The sequence below is a fragment of the Lissotriton vulgaris genome, chromosome 11 (assembly GCF_964263255.1).
Source record: "Lissotriton vulgaris chromosome 11, aLisVul1.2, whole genome shotgun sequence".
Lineage (NCBI taxonomy): Eukaryota > Metazoa > Chordata > Amphibia > Caudata > Salamandridae > Lissotriton > Lissotriton vulgaris.
Window position 1 is genome coordinate 1,018,845,479 of NC_141699.1, and position 17,926 is coordinate 1,018,863,404.

Genomic DNA, 17,926 nt, shown 5'->3' on the forward strand with positions numbered 1-17,926 from the left:
AAACAAGGGTTACAGGGGCATTAAACACATTTCATGTGTACAAACACTAGAGAAATTCAGCATTTATAGTTACCTGACCTAACTCTAACTTACGTCCCTGCAGTGCAGTGCTTATGACCTCACATATTTGATCACTCATGACATTGTCAATAACATCACTGATGACATCAGTGATGACATCTCAAATGACATCACTGATGACATCATCAAGTGAGTGTAAGTGATGTATAAGAGTTTATGATTGGTAAACATGTATACTAACCAACTACAAAAGTTAGATTAGTATACTAGTTGTACTACTGAGTGATACTATTTATATCATATGTGATCTATGTGACTATCTGTATCAGTTTGTGAGTGGGTACCTGTGTGGCTGTTCTGTGGTGAGTGAGTGGGTTTCTGACTAGATCTGTGTGTGTTTGAGTGGTTGTGTGAGTGATTGCATGGGTGACTGGGTGTGTGAGTGGATTTGTGGGTATATGAGTAGCTGCATGGGTGTGTGAGTGGGTATGCGAGTGGGTGACTGAGTGGCTGTATGCATGTATAAGTGATTTTGTGAGTAGCTCTATGGGTGAGTGACTGGCTGTGTGACTGGCTGTTGGGGTGTGCGAGAAGGTGTGTGAGTGGCTGTATGGGTGAATAACTGGGTGGGTATGTTACTGGCTATATGGGTCAGTGACTATGTGAGTGGCGCTATGGGTGGATGAGTGGGTGTGTGAGTGACTGTGGATGATTGAGGGGGTGTCTCATTTTCTGTATGAATGAGTGATTGGGTATGTAAGTGGGTGTATGGGTATGTGAGTGGCTGTTTAAGTACGTGTTTGGTTAATTAAGTTGGTGTGTGAGTGGGTGTATTGGTGAGTGAGTGTCTGTGAGAATGACTGTATGGGTGAGTGAGTGAATATGGGAGTGTTTGTATGGACGGATAAATGAATGGGTATGTACGTGGTTGTGCGGGTGTGTGAGTGAGTGTGTGAGTACTTGTATGGTTGAGTGAGTGGCTGTGTTGAGAGGCTGTATGGGTGAGTGAGTGGGTGTGTGAGTGGCTGTATGGATGAGAAACTGGTTCTATGAGTGGTTGTACAGGTCAGTGAATGGTTGTATGAGTGAGTGAGTAGATCTACAGAGGAGTGAGTGGTTGTGTGAGTACTGGTATGGGTCTGTGAATTTGTATGTGAGTAGTTGTGGGGGTGTTTAATTGGTTGTATAGGGGTGTGTGAGTGGTTCTGTGGCTTATATAATCAGTGATGTCATCAGTGATGTCACTGACCATGCCAGGATTGATGTAATCTGTAGTATCATAAGCAAGACACCCTGACACCCAAGGCCTCGGGGGGGCCACAGGGGCCCCCAAATGCCCCAAACACATTTTTTTATTAAAAAATGAGGCATGGGCTCCCTTGGTGGGCCAGATCCTGGGGGAATCCTGATAATAAGGGGGAGAACGCCTGCCCCCTTCCTGCAGCTGCCTATTGCCCTGGAAACCACCAGCTCTCCAGGGCTTCTTACTTAATAAATGGGGGGCCTCTCAGACCCCCAGGCACCAGGGACCACCACCTCCCCTGGGCCACAGGTGAAACAAATCAGTGGGGCCTTTTGGACCCCGTGCCCCAGAGACCACCACCTCCCCGGGGCTTGAATTGAACAAAATGCAGGGGTTGCACGCATGGCAACCTCCGTGCCCTGAGGACCGCCACCTCCCCAGGGCAAAATATACAATGAATGTGGGAGGAGCTTCCACCCCACAGCCCCAGAGACAGCAACCTCCCCAGGGCAAAATAAAATATTAATGCAGGGGGACCACACAGCCCCCCGGCAGTCCCTGGCACCACCACCTCCCCGGGGCTAAAATGTAATTAGAGTGAGCCCATGAGGCATCCCTGCAGCCCCAGGGGCTGCCACCTCCCCGGGCCAGATGCGAAACTTAAATCAGGATGCCCCTTGGACGCCCCATGCCCCAGGAACCATCTACCCAGGGCTTGAATTGAAAATAAATGTGGGGATTGCCTGCTTGGCAACCGCCATGCCATGGGGACCGCCACCTCCACTGGGCTAAATCTTCAATTAATGCGGGGCAGCGCTCTCCCCCCCAAAGCCCCTGTGACTGCCACCTCCCCAGGACAAAGGCATGAATGCATGGAGACTCACACAGCCTCCGCAGCCCCGAGGACCACCACCTCCCTGGGTCAGAAATTAATGCGGGGGGACTGCACCCCCCGCACAGCCCCAGGGACATCACTGAGGCTAAAATGATTTTATATACTGATGACACAGTGCTTCTTGCCTGCACTCCAAATGCCTTACCCTGTTTGAATCACAGCTTTTCTAACTTTATAGTTGATCTACACCTTCAATCAACTTTTCTAAATCCTACATTATGGCATGTGGTCCTAAACATTATATGTTGCAAATCCTTTGTGCTAATGAGAGTAGCTTAGGAAGTGTACATAGATTTCTATACCTAGGCCTTGTTTTTAATTCTAATGGATCCTGGATTAAAATTACAAGTGTAGGAACATTAACCTCAAGCAAACTATTGGTTCACTTTTTAATTTTAATATTGACAAAGAAGTGGAGGGCAGCTGATTCCCTTTATTTTAGAAATATACACCATACAAGGTGTTCCTACTAGCTGTTATGGCAGTGGAGTATGGGGTTTTGGACATTGCCATGCATTACAAATAGAGGAGAATCATTTTTGTAGGTGCCTCCTCACACCTGCCCAACCACCCGCTCACTCTTTTTGTCATGAGGATCTTGGTTTGCCCTATCTTGAAGACATTATTATGTTGGGACCTTTTTCTTGTGGCTTTCGGTGTGGAGTAATCCCACTGCCTCTTTTAATCATAACATTTTCAATAATTGTGTGTGTTGTGATCAGGGTTTGAGTATCCCCTTACTAGTATATGTGAAACAAAGTTTGAGGGATCTAGGAAAATCTGCTCTATTTGATAATCCTATGATAATAAGTAAAAAAGATACGCACTTGGGAAGCATTTATTTATGAAAAGACAATGTGCCAAAAGGAAAAATAAGGAAATCAACAAACCACTGGTCAGAAATGATGGTATTTTAAGAACTAACCCAGGGCCTGAACCATATTTATCGCTTGTGCGCAATAACTGGATGAGAGCCTTACTGCTGAGATTTAAAGCTGGTACCACTTGCCATTGGTTTTGTTTCCCAAGAGGGTATTTTGGAAACCTGGAATGGATAAATGTGCTTGTGATTACACTTCATCACAATCTTTACTGCACTTTAGTTTGTTTCATAACTTTTATAAATCTTTTGGAACTTTGGGGTAGATTTACAAGAAAGTGATGCATCTGTAGAGATGCGTCACTTTCCCAGCGCCACCCTTGGAAACACTTGTGCCACCATGGATGCACCGTATTTGCAATACAGCATACCATGGTGCAAGGATTGACAGATGCATCAGAAATTCTGATTCTTAAGCACAATGCAACTCCAGCAATGCATTTTGAGGCCTATTCCCACTACACTGCGTCACTCCTAACCCCTGCTTGAAGCCCACCCTGCATGCATTATACCTGGTGCAGGTATAATGTGACACAGGGTTTTACAACTTGGCACATCTCCCTAGATGCGTCACACGTAAATTGGCCGCATTGTTTGTGCAACAAAAAAAGTGACATAATGGTGGTGCAAGGAGGCGCAAGGGGCTTGTAAATCTGTCCCTTTGTATTTATCACCTCTTTTCAGGGCATACATATTTTAGCAATTCAGTCACTCATTGTCTTTTTTACAACTGCTTCTATTTTATTTTATTTATTTTATTTGTTACACTTGTATGGTGCACAGCTACCCAAAAAGGGTTTCCCGGCGCCGATGGCTTGTCAATGAACAGAAGTAAGGGATGAATTAGCTCAGGAGGTTTACTTCTGGAATAGCCAGGTCTTTATGTTCTTCCTGAATCTGGCATAGGTTTCTTCTTTGCGAATATGAGGGGGGAGTTTGTTCCAGAGAGTGGGCCCTAGGACAGAGAAGGATCTCCCTCCCATTCTCGCTAGTTTGAACCTGGGAGCCACAAAGTTTGCAGCGGTTTAGGAGTGCAGTTCTCTTCCTGGGATGTATGGGGTCGCTAGAGATTGCAGGTATTTTGGTGCAGTGCCGGTTTTGATCCTAAACATATAGCTCAGGGCTTTGAACCTGATGCGGGTTTCTACCCTGAGCCAATGTAGGCCGTTTAATGACAGCTTGAATTGAGCCCAGATAAAGAATGTTGCCGTAGTCAAGACGAGATGTAATGAGTGCATTGACTACGGTCTTTTGAGTTGCAAGGGGCAGCATCCATAGGATGTTTTTCATCCATTTCATAATGGTGAAACATAGGCCTACCACTTAGTTTGCTTGTTGTTTCATCGATAGGGCGTCGTCGATGGTAACCCCCAGATTTCTTACATGGGTAGCAGGGGTGGGGATGTTACCTAGCTCGGAGGGCCAATGAGAGGAGTTCCATAGGTCTTTATTTTTCCCCAAGAGGAGGACTTCAGTTTTGTCTCTGTTTAACTTCAGCTGGTTTATAGACATCCAGCTGAAGATATTTTGGAGCCCCTGTTTGAGACGGGATGGGGCAGTTGGGTTTGACTCTGATAGTGAAAAGATGATCTGAGAGTCATCTGCATATGTCATGAGGGTGAGTCCTGACCTGTCTGCTAAATCAGCCAGGGGTCTAAGGTAGAGGTTAAAGAGCAATGGGCTCAGGATGGAGCCCTGTGGTACTCCATGAGGGGCACTGACCGTATCGGAACAGGCGATGGAGGATGTGATCTGCAATGATCTATGTGCCAGAAAAGATTCAATACATTTTAGTGCTGCACCCCGGATACCGTTTCTCCAAGTGTGGCCAGGAGTTTGGTATGTGAGATGGTGTCAAAAGCCGCACTCAAGTCTAACAGGATGAGTGTGACTATTTGACCATCATCTAGGAGTTTTCTGATGGTTTCGGTTACTCCCAGTAGGGCTGTTTCGGTGGAGAAACCCGCTCTAAAACCTGACTGTGACGGATGAAGGAGGGAGTTATCTTCAGTGAAAAGAGTGAGGGCCGAGTGAATGTGTCTTTCGAGAAGTTTTGAAAAGATGGGGAGAAGAGATATGGGTCGGTAGTTCGCAAGTATTTCAGGGTTGGCTATGGGTTTTTTCAGAAGTGGACTGACCATAGCGTGTTTCCAGAGTGAGGGGACTGTGGAAAGTTGAAGAGAAGAGTTTAGAGTGTCGGCAATTATGGTCAGGGAGGGGACATCAATTTGTTTTAGAACACTAGCGGGTAGTGGATCATGGGGGGAGCCTGATTTGATGGTCTTGAGGGTGGATTTAAGTGATTCCAAGGTGATGGGAGGCCAGTAACCTAAGGTGTTTATTTCGGCCGACCAAGGGGGCATTACCTCTTGTGAGCCATTTGCGGAGGTGTTGATATTGATGTCGGAGATGGTTTTGTCAATTTTTCCACTGAGAAAGGAAGCAAGATCTTGGCATTGTTTTTTGTTCAGTGGACGGGCCGATGCGGTCGTTTTTGCACCAGCAAGATCTTTTACCGTATTGAAAAGCGTTCTTGCCTTATTGGGTGCTGTATTAATGGCGTTCGCCACATAAAGGGCTCGAGCTTTACTACAGTCCGAGTGGTATTCATTTCTGGCTTTATGGTATGTCATTTTTTTTATAGTATTGATGTATGTTTTAGACTGGGTTGTTTTCTTAAATCAGCTGTATTTTACTGTGAGAGTTTAGATTTTTAGAGTGGGAGGTAACTGAATTTTTATGATTTATTTTTTCTGAATCTTTATGTATTTTATTTAACCCCTTCCATGCTGGTGACGAACCCCAGCCGTCATGCACTACGGTGCTCGTGTGCTGATGACGGCTGGGGTTCGTCATGGCCCGCCCGTGTTCGGCCGGCGGCCGCACACGGGAAAAAAAGCGGCCGCATCGAAGGGGTTAACACCGAATGTATGTGTTATGCTATCTTTTATGATTATCTTTGCCATTCAAATAAAGAATTGATTGATTGTGATACTGCTGTTTTCTCGTAATCATTCTGCAATAGTAAATGCATTTACACTTGCCTAGAATCATTCAAAAAATTCAAAGAATTTCTGAAAGGTGATAAAAAACTACATACAGCACTAAAATTACATTTTCGACTTAATTTACCTTTGTAATTACTATGCACAGCATTGGAATGGCAATGGAATGGTGTGTTCTTGGAATTTCAAAAACAGCGTAAGAATGTGAGTTTTTAACTATTTCTATATGTTACTAAATGAATGTGAATGTTGACTCTTTCTTTTTTTTCCCCTCCAGCCGACAAAACTATATGGGATTAATTGTTGCCCTAGATCCTGCAGGAATGGCACAGGGACATCTGTATTGGGATGATGGAGTTAAAATTGGTGGGTACAACGTGATTTGTCATACTTCTGCATAGTGATTCAATTATTTTACTGAAGTGAATGTGCATCATATTGGTTTACTTGCACACAAAAAGAGATGCCTACACATATCCCACGTAGCTGAGGGGTGAGAAAGTTGGTCCCATGAGCTGCACTTTTGCACCTATAAGTGCAAGCAATTTGCCTTTTTTTTTTTTACAGACATGCACCGCAAACTTCATAAATCATGGAGGCTTCATACCATCTATCCCAGAATAAGTTGTGAAAATTGGACTTTTAAGTTATGAAACCTGACTGCATAACGTTGGTAGCAAAATTCCATTCACAGTGTGTCATTTGCCACTGCTGCTGCGAATTAAGGGGCATTAGCGTGAAAAATTTACCGCTGAGCTGCGGCGATTTTTACCGCAAATAAACCTTGATATTACCAAGGTTTATCGCAAATGCGATAAAAATCGCCGCAATGCATGAATATCGCTGAAAAGTCAGCGATATTCATACATTACCGAGCTAATGCTCTTAGCCATGTTTTCCACCTCCCATTGGATAACATGTCTAAGAACTGCTCAGGGCAGGTGTTGGCTTTTGGAGATATTCGCGCTTAGCGCGAATATCTCCAAAAGTTGGTAATAGGAGATAGCGATGTTAGCGACTGTTTTCAGTCGCTAACATCTTGGCACGCCCACTTTGCATGTCATTAGTGATAAATATCACTGACATGCAAAGTGGGGCCCAAGATGGTCGCTATCTCCTACTAGCTGTCGCTAACTGGTGTTAGCGACAGCTAGGTAATAGGGAGATAATTTTATCTCCGCTTTCTTGGCTTTTAAAGCCAAAAAAGCAGAGATAAACCCCCTTGATAATATGCCCCAGAGACTTTTGCATTGTTCTTTCTCGGACCATAAACTATTGAATTTAGAAAGTAATCCGAGCAATTTGCATGCGTCACTCTTTGTTTTCAACATTTCACACATCATTTGTCAATTTCTTGATGGCTCAGTTCACCCCTACAGCAGGTCTTGATCTCGTGACAAGGAACAACTTATCTTGCTACTGTCCTAAAACTGGCTAACTCCCCCATATGAATGTGTTGATTACCATCCAAATCCATATTCGAGGCATTCACTTATCCCTCTGTCATGCACTCAGTAAATCAAGGAACAGCAAAGGTGTACTCAATTACATGTATATGTTTATTTAGCAAGATATGTCCCTTTTGAATATTTAATATGGCAAAAAAGACAAACCGCTTTTTATTTACCTAATGTGATACTGTTATACTGTAGCTACAATTGTTAACAGTTTAAAAAGTATCTAGGAGCACATTTCTGTTTAACACATTCTTAATGCCAAATTGTGTTATTTCTGTTTCAGATGCATATGAAAATGGACAGTATTCTTTACTTACATTCAACGCAAGCCAGGTGCATATTGTTAAATTACTAGTTTGTTTATTTATTACAAAATAAACAAGAGCATGTATCATCATCCCTCTGTTGTTGGGGACATTTTACAGAATTTGATCATCATGCATTAATTTCAAGGGTGGTAGAAAATATTTTGTGGTGTTTAGGCCATCAAAGATAAAAAGAAAAATATGAATTCATTTGTTTGTACATATGTATGTATGCATGTATATAGTATTTTTAGAGCACGACCCTGGCCAAAAGGCAGTGGAGCTCTGTACATAGTCAATGGCAAGGTTACTGCCAGTGGAAGGTAAGTTGTGGCTAGTTAATTGGTTGTGATGTAGGGTTATTTAGAGGTGAATTTTCAACTTTTTTCTTTAGTGGAACAGCGCTAGGAGGTCCTGAGAAATACAGGATGTTGTTACAGGTCCTGGGTGCATATATAGGAAAGGCCTATTCTCTCAGGTTTTTTGTACTCGTTCTAGATTGCAGGGTGGTGGTGTCTGGGCTGTGGGTGTGCTGAGACCAACCAGAGATGGTGAGCTTGTCTGCAAGATAAGTAGGGGCTTTGGTTGTCATGGCTTTGTAAATGATGCATCTAGTTTTGAAGTGAAGTGAAGCAAAATATTCACCAAAAGCTAAGTGTTTAAAAATAAAGGGTGTTTATCTTACAACCATGCATGGTATACCATTTCTCTTTGTATACCCTCCTGATGTATGTTGGACCATCAATGTTTATGATTGTTTTCATATATATTATTTCAAAAGTAAATCCACACAATCGACAACTTTATAATTCTGCAACTTTGTTTTGACATTCAATTATAAAAGTCACCATGTTTCCAATATGAGTAATAAATTCATGTTACTGAGTTAGTAATTGAACTTCTCTGCAAGCCTTGCCTACACCAGCAATCCACCATCTACTTACTTTTAGGGAAGCGGTCAAGAAATGTACCTGTTGTGTAATATTTATCTGTATTGAGCTATCTCACCTCATCTTTTGATTACATTGCGAGGAAGTGGGTTGTGCCCTGATTAATCCTCCCAGAATTAAAAACATTTTAATATCTGATATTTGGCTCCCTGCTGTGAGCGCGTATCACTAATAGATTCCCACCACTGTAAGCTCCTGTTTTAAAATACGTCCCACTGCTACATTTTCAAGGTCAGAGTCTTTGTGCTAGTCACAAATACACAGTTATGCACAAAGCTTTAAACAGGTGAACAGGATCCTCAAGGAGGACTAATAGCTAACTTAGTTAGCTATCATCATACAAGGAGCCTGCCACATGTGGAACACCAAATACATTGTTTCTCCTTTTTATAACTCAAGTGCATAGTGGAAATCTGTGAAGTACCTATATTTAAACTTCAATTAAACACTGCCCAAAATATCAATTTTGGATTTTCACAAAACATGGATATGAATGATATGACTTTACTATATTTTAAAACATTCAGATTGCAGATAAAAAGTTTATTTAGCCTTAATGGCATTCTCTCATGTAGTTTGCTTTTTAAAATATCTCCCATAGTGAGCTTTAGTGAGATTTAGATTGTGAACTAACTTGGTGGTGGTGATGGCAAGCTAGTAGTTCAAAACCACTCATGGACAATATTTCAAAACCCATTAAGTGGGATTAGCCTTCTCATGGCAGAGGAAGGAGGCAGGGGAAGAAACTGGTAAGGCAAAATAACTGAGAAGCCTAGCCTGCCCTTCTCACAGGGATATAGGGGAAAGAGGAAGAGTCATGACATACCAGTCACAGCAGAGGTTCACTTTGAAGTTGTGGGTGGAGGAACCACATTTGTTGTGTCAGTTAAAAGTAGAACCAAGACACTCTTGCAGTTTACAGCTTGAATCATCAATTGATAAAGTACCCCCGTGCAGTGAAATGGTGAGTGCCAGCCTCACTGTAGCCTATGGTGTGCAGGTCCTAGGAAGTACCCATCCGTCAGGGGAGAGCAGTAATGTGGCGTCTTTAGGTTGGGCAGAAATGCCAACTCTCTTGAACTTTCCATCTCCATAGTTAAACCAAAGCACGAGAGAGCCTTTGAGTAAAGTGAGAACTACAAAAGAGGAAGAATGGGCACACCATGTTGACAAACCCCTGACTGGAGAGAATTCCAGCTTATTTTTCTTAGGACCTTGTAGACGCGTCTTCAAGAACAGTGGATATGGCATCCCCACCCCTTCAGGTGGGAAGTAGAGGGTGGGAATGCTGGTGACTCGGAAGTAGCGGGTTCACATGGACTTCTGCGGAATGGTTATGGCTGGATGTGGTATAAGCGTAGTTATTCCAGACTCCTGCAGGAAACACGGATGGCCTTTCAGAGGTCCACCTTGACAGTTGCTGGGTGCTGCTGCTAGAAGAAACCAGCCCAAATAGCATCTACAAGCAGATTCAGGGTAACAATTTCCTGAACCTCTGTCTCAAACTAGTATAGCATGACAAGTAGGTGTCATCAAGAAACTAACAAACATTCAAAGGCCAGTGAGCCCTGATCTTATACCACTGGTAGCTGCATAACATCATCAGGAGTTAAATGCAACAAACTCGTTCAAATTGGCCAAACAGGACCAGAGATAGCCTTGCTTTACTTAGCTGCTCGTGTTGAGTCATTCCCAGTGGGTTCTGGCCTGAAAAAATCTATACTGATTTCAGCAGTTCATTGAGGCATTCCCCCAGATAGGGCCAGTCACATGCGGTGATAAAGACCACTAGCCTGCCTTTGACTATTCACAACAGCCCCCTTTTCAGAGGAGCACACCCCCCCTGGGAGGTTGTCTAACCATCCATTTTGCCTGCCTCCCTCCTTGCTCCCACACTCAGCAGCATAGCACAAGATCATCCAAAAGAAGATTGGAGTCAAAGAGAAAGCTAGCTCCCCCATCAGCACAATGAAGAGTTAACCGATTAGGCTAGGGCCTGACTCAGCTCACACAAGCTTGAGAACTCCCAAGTGGTCTGTGTTCATTGTTGTACGGGTGTTCCACATGGGCCGGGGCACCAGCTCCTGGAAGCAGGCTCTTGGGGGGAAGCTTTAAATAAGCACTGAAAGAAAATAATTACTGGTGTGGCTGGCTTCAGAAAAGAACAGAGGCTAAAAGCACTTGTCGAAGGTACTATTGGCTGTTTGAAGTTTGCTATCCTAGATGGAAGGAGGGCATTGCTAAACAATTTATGAGACTTGCGGGTAGCCAAAGCATGGTAGACCCACAGGAAACTCCATATTGCTTTAAAAAGCACAAACACTAATCTGAGATCATTTAATGTTTTCATCAAAGCCCTCACTCTGATATACTTTTTAAGGTAACCTTCAACACTAACATTACAATATCTTTGTTGTGAACAGATAACATTTTCTCAGATCTTGTTCTTACATAGACACTATTTTGGTCCCCTCACACTTTTGCTAATTGATCCTGCAACTTCCTCACTGATGAGCTCAGAATTTCAAAAAATAATAAAGTGTATTGCAGTGATTTTTTGCCAAACATAGTGCAGATTGGTGCAATTTTGCCCAGGAAAGCCCGTCTGCACTGGAAAAGAATTCAATGATTCTGTATATGGATAGGTAAGGGGCACCAAGATCGAATGCCTAAAAATGTACATGCTAAGTATATGGTTACATTTAATTACACATCTTAGTTATTAGTGTTAAAAACCGCTAGGTAGAGTGTAAATACTTAAGGACAAATATGTTAATTTATGATAAGTTACCTAACAGTGTATATCACTTTAATAATTGAACAAGTGAATATAAAAATGTTAACCTGTTTTTTTTTACTTACAGAACACCCTAACAACATATGTAGTACACAATAAGGATGTAATAACTTCACAACGTCCCTTGGTTCTTGGACATATCAACATATGGGGGCTTGATGCCAGTTCAGTTAAAAATGTTACCGTTAACTATGATGGTCAAACAAAGAGCCCAAATTTCAGTACAGCAAACATGGTAAGTAAAACAGTTCACAGCAAAAAGGCTGATGAATGCTGAAAAATTGAAAAGGAAAATATGTATTGCATGTAGAGATATTCCTGTATTTAAAAATGATGACTTTGGAAATCAACATAATATGTTTTATTTTATTTATTTTAATTTCTTCTATAGCGCAGGAATCAATCCCGTGAGGGTATCTCCGCGCTTTGCCAGCTGAGGGATTTTCAGATAGAGCAGCCTGGGAAGTTATATGGATAGAAATGCTTCTTGGTAGAGAAGGGTTTTTAGTGCCTTTCTAAAGGACAGGTGATTTATGGTAGTTCTTAGGTCAATGGGAAGACTGTTCCAGAGGGCGGGACCAACAGAGGAGAAAGCACGGTCTCCTTGTCTAATTTTCTTTGTGGTGGGGCCACATAGACATTAAACAATGTAGGGCTGAGGCATGAGCCCTGTGGCACCCCCTTTGTGAGCCCCCTTGAGATGGAACAGAAGGGGCCCAGGCTGATAGATTGCGATCTCCCGGAAAGGAAACTCTCCAACCAAGATAGTGCTACGCCTCCGATTCCTACTCCATGCAACCGGTTCAGCAGGGGGTTATGAGACACGGTATCGAAGGCTGCGGACAGGTCCAACAGCACAAGAATCATAGAGCCCCCTCTGTCTTGTGACATTTTGATCTGATCTGTCACAGAGAGGAGGGCCGATTCAGTGCTGTGGTTAGGCCTGAATCCAGATTGGGATTGGTCCAGGCCCCCTGTCGCTTCGATAAAACTGGAAAGAGTGGTGTTAACGTGCTTTTCTGCCAGTTTGCTGATGAAAGGAAGGAGAGAAATCGGGCGAAGGTTGGAGAGTGCAGACCAGGGCAAGGTGGAATTTTTACGTATGGGGTTCACTACCGCTTCCTTCCAAGCGAGTGGGAGCTGACCTTTGGTAAAGGATAGGTTGAGAAGTTTCTGAATATGAGGGCCTAGTATCTCAATTAGCGGGGAGATGAATTTGGCTGGTATTAGGTCGGCGGGAGAACCAGACTTAGTTTGGTTAATGAGTGTGGTCAGTTCCTTAGTGGTTATTTCTGGAATATCCAGAAGAGTTTTTCCAGAAGTCAGTTGCGGGGAAGTTTCAGGGACATTAGTTTCCAAGGAGTCTGAGACAGTAGTGATTTTTTTATATATACCTTCTATTTTATCCTCAAAGAACTGGGATATTTCGTCGCATAGTTCTTGGGTGAAGGTGTCTGGGCTTTCACATACTTCAGGGCTGGTGAAAGTTTGAATGATTTTAAATAGCTCTCTTGTGGAGTTGCCAGTCTCTGCAATTTGAGTGGTCAGACTTGTTTTTCTTGCTTTTTTAATATTTTTGTAATAGGAGGACATAGCCTCCAGGTAGCGGCTCTTATCTTCCCTATTGCCCGTACGTCTCCAAAATTTTTCCAGTTTTCTGCATCTCTTCTTTTCTATTTTAAGATCTTCCGTATACCATGTTTCCCTTTTCGCTATGGTGGGTTTTTTAGCATATTTCTGAGGGGCTAGAGAGTCAATAGCTGTCATTAGAGTGGAATTAAACATGGAGAGAGCAGTATCGATGTTGTCAAAATTGGTGAGTAGAGGCTGTTCCCATGTTTGAGTGAGTTTGGGAAGAGTAATTTTGTGCCAAGGCCTACGTTTAATAGGGTGAGTAGCTGGGCGGTTCTTGGAATTAGATAGATGTGGTATGGAGAAGTCAATCCGTTTATGGTCCGACCAATTAATATGTTTGGGGGGATAGCAATGGACATTAGGTTGGGTAGTGAGAATCAAGTCCAAAGTGTGACCACCCGAGTGAGTAGGGCCACTATTTCTAGGATGTAACCCTAGCAAGGCAAGATCAGTGAGGAATACATTAGTGTCCTGATGGTCAGCAGTGTCAATATGAAAGTTAAAATCTCCAAGTAAAATGAAGTTTTCATTAGCTTTCAGATGGGGGGCTAATAATTCAGTGAGGGCAAGGGAGAAACCAGCATTGGGTCCAGGTGGACGGTAAACTAGGGCTCCTTTCCATTGTGTTTTTGAATTTATTTTTAGATGAAAGATGAGTACTTCCATAGTAGGGAGCATCACTTGTTCTAGGACTCTAATATTCAGAGTGTCTCTGTATATAATAGCGATTCCACCTCCCACTTTCACAGACTGTAAATCAGAGAATGCATGCTTGTGGTAAGTAATGATTCACACTGGAAATGATAGTTGTTTTATAGGCTTTACCTACCCTTACCAGTGACAGTACATACATTATTGATGTAATTAATTTTATTACTACCAGGGATTGTATTACATATACGGCACACTGTCCTTGTTTGCTTCACAAAGCACCTTTCAACAAGGGTTCCAGGCTTCAAGTTGGGATATTGTACAGTATTACAATGAAAGTGGTGCTCCCCAAAGCAGCTAGGAACTTGCACCGCCCTGGGGGCAGTCCATTCAGTAAAGTATAGAGCTCCAAGATAGAGTGGTTGCTTCAAAGTCACTCAGTGTTTCTCTGTGTCGGCAGCATGCACTTTAGAGATGGGTTAGCGTGGAGTGAGTGTCTGCACCCACTTGCAGGGGGATGTCTGGGGGATCCATTAGTCCCCAATTCACCCCTCAAAAGGGCTGCCCTAAGGGGAAGCTCTGACAGTGTGCCACCTTTTTTTGGCCCACTGTTAGTGCACCTCCTAAGACAATGCTTCATCTGCACCCACGTCAGTAATATGACAAAAGGGATTTCCTCATTTGCTCAGGGCCACACCTTAGAGCAAGGAAAGGGATCCTCTCAGAATAGTGCTTGCGCTGCAGCCCAGATTTACTAAGGCTATCCGTCCCCGTAACATTGCACAGCAGATGAAAGAGAACATCATGGTTTAAGTAGGATTTACAGAGCTACACAGAGAGTGATTTGTGCTGTCTTGCTTGACTTTGAAAAACAATGTAACGTAATGAATCAGCATCTAATGTATTGCATTATATTTTGTGATGAGCGTCCCATGGGTGGAGAAAGGCCATTCTAATGCATCCACCCATGGAAATTGATGCAATCCCAGATGTACTCAAATCAGTAAACTGGGGTTTGCAAGAAAATGGTCCACCACCCGGACCTTGGAGTAATGAGGAGAAATATGTTTATTTCTCCTTGTTACGTCTTCTTTTAATGCATCATGCATTCTGCAGTACACACAGTAAGAAGGAGCTGTCTCGGGATTGTTTTTGTGCCTGAAGATAAACATTCCTGCACAAAAATAAATCCTGCTCTGAATTCAGGCCTCCTTAAACCACCGTGCAAGGATGCCTGATTTGGTGCTAGGCAGCCTCAAGTGCACAAGTCTGGGTAGAGAGCTGAAGAATGTCATATCTCGGTTCAACTATCCTCACAACACAGAGCAACAACTTTGCTTGCTGTCCTGTATTGTGTGAACCTTTATTAAATATGGCCCTCTATGTGCAATGGTGCTATCAGTATTCCAAAAGGGGCTGCACAAACCTTTTCACCCATTCTGTAATACTGTAGTGCCCCAGGAGTTCATAAAGTGGCTGTACCTGACTGTTGCAACCACTCCCCGCTCCACTCCTGGCACTATGTGTAGTAGGGCCTAGCAGTCCTCATTAGAGAAAAACTATCACTAAAAGATTGGATTCACTGCCCAATGTTAGATCACCTGTGGGATACAGTAAAAACAAGTACATAATCAGCTCCCATGACCTAAAACATTATTATGTATTTGGACACTAAACACTCAGGTGATGAGGCAAAAATATTTTATCATATAAGTTGCCAATTCATGCTCTTGAAATTTTACGTTTGGGGTTATTGATACTGGTAACTAGAATATTGTACTTGTCATAGCAGAGAGACGTACAATTCTTTGTCTGACCCCAGCTGGGAGATTCTTTGATAAGTCCAAATGCACATTTTTACTATGTTGTATCAGTCCTGGGCTAAACGCGCACCGCATGTATGATAGCTGAGAGTCATGAAGTTACAACGTTTTTTTCAACCTTAGCAAAGATTTGTAAAAAGCAACAAAAAAGTGTGGTTGTTCTGTTCCAAATTGTACATAGAAAAAACACTGCACAGTGCTAACTTGCAGAGAAATTATGTGCAAAAAAGTCTGCCATATTGAATAGTAAATATTACCAAAGTATAAACCAAAGGAGGAATATTTGCATACACTGTCCAGTAAAATTACCCTTTTATTCAGTGAAAATGATCCCCTAGTCTAGAGAGAAATTTTTGTTGGAGTAAAAAATTAAGAACATCTCACAACCATTGTTAATGCCAAAACCCAGGAACATTGGAAAGTGATTTGGCATACGGAAACCTGGCACAATTCTAAATTTGACGTGGATCCTTCCCTCTTTTTATTTCATATCTGCTCAGCACATCAGACCAATACCTCCGATATGTCGTGCCTTGTTACTTCTTATGCACAATAACGCGGTCTGTGTAAGATGACACACTACTACGAGACAGTTACTTGAATTGTTTTTTTTAAACCTTGTTTGAAAAATAAAACGAGAACTATAGTGTGGAATGGCAACCAATTGGAGCATAAATACAGAGGCACTGGGAATAAAATTATAAGAGCGAAATATTATACTTCTTCATGTAGAATGTTATACTTTCTTTTTTCTACTCCATAATGTCTTTTATAGGTCAAATCATGGGTGCATGCCATGCCCTAGGCACCTGTCAGTGTCTCAATTTATTCATTGCATGAACATCTTGTAAGCACACAAAAGGTGTTCATGACAGAACTATGGGAACGTGTTGCAGTAACTGACATTTTTTAAATGTCACACTTACTCACGATTGACATCCAGTTTAGTAAATGCCATCATGCCTTGTACCACCATCTCCATGGGCATTGAACATGTCAGCCACACTCCAATTTAATGTGTTCTCCACATTTCTCAATTCCTTAGCCACTCAATAAATGGTCTAAAAAAGCACTTCCTTTATTGTACCATGAATAAACTGCAGGCCTTTACACTTGGGCCAGTTGATCTCAGAAACAAGGTATATAAATATTGCAAATGTTGCAAATATTTGTCTGGCACTTGCATAAAGGTATTGTGACATGTTTCCACAGCTTCCAAAATCACTAAAAAAAATTTAACTCTTGGTATTTTGGTGATATTGATTTTTTAGTATCCATATGTTTTTCTGCAGAATTCTCTTGAATATTGCTTACGGTGTAATATTATATGAGAAATAAGAATTGTTGTTTTTTGTATTTCTTCAAAAATGTAACCGAGAAAGGAACTCTAAAATTGGATGCAATGGCATACTCAAAACGATTCTCGGAAATGACTATTTTATGACAGTTGAATTAGTCCTCCTATATAAATGTTACATATTCTTCAATAGCAGAAGCTCATTATTCAATTCACCATTCACCATTCTTTTATTACGTTTTAGATAGCATCAGTTTCTATATAAATTATCTTCATTGACCACATAAACATTGGAATTTAAAGTATATTTCCTAAATAAACAATGTCAGTAATGCATTTTCTAACATATATATATATATATTTATATGAACGCGAGATCAGGAAATGGTGGGAGGCTACAAGCTTACAGGGATACATTGAGGTGGACAGAGTCCCAAGAGGATTAAGAGTGTATACTGTCCCCTTGTATGAGAACCCTGATCCCCAAATATTGACCGACTGGGCAGAACACACGGCCCACTATTGCAAAGGAACATTGGGGTTGTTGGTGAAATACGCATGGAGCGACCGCGAAAAGACACTAGCAGAGATTAAGCAGCTGGAAGAAGATTTGCACAAAGAGGAAGATGACAAAAAGATAACTGAAGCAATGGAACAAATGAAACCAAGATTTTCAAAATATGAACAGAAAATAAAATCTCGCAAGCAAGAAAAGTTTCAAAGAGACGAACAAGATTATACTCAGGGCAGAGTGCTAACTTACACAAAAAAATTCAATGTTTCCCGTAAAGAATTAAGTTCCAAAACAAAAATGCCGGCACAAACAGTTGTGACATCGGAATCTGACTCGACGGGTAACGAATCCAGTGATGAACCAGCGATGCAAGTCGAAAGCGGATTTAATAAGCAGACCCCTTTTCAGACCGAGTTTCAAGTCCTCGGGCAATCATGGAGACGAGGGGGGAGA

General features: G+C 42.2%; 1 protein-coding gene across 1 annotated transcript in view; it reads left to right on the top strand.

Moving 5' to 3' along the window:
• The window catches only part of LOC147683948 (maltase-glucoamylase-like), a 588,456-nt gene that overhangs the window by 566,578 nt on the left and 3,952 nt on the right, over positions 1-17,926 (top strand). The window contains exons 68-70 of the mRNA XM_086944339.1: positions 6,322-6,410; positions 7,785-7,834; positions 11,621-11,788. Of these exons, the coding sequence (XP_086800465.1) occupies positions 6,322-6,410; positions 7,785-7,834; positions 11,621-11,788 (307 nt within the window). The remainder of the gene's footprint in view (positions 1-6,321; positions 6,411-7,784; positions 7,835-11,620; positions 11,789-17,926) is intronic.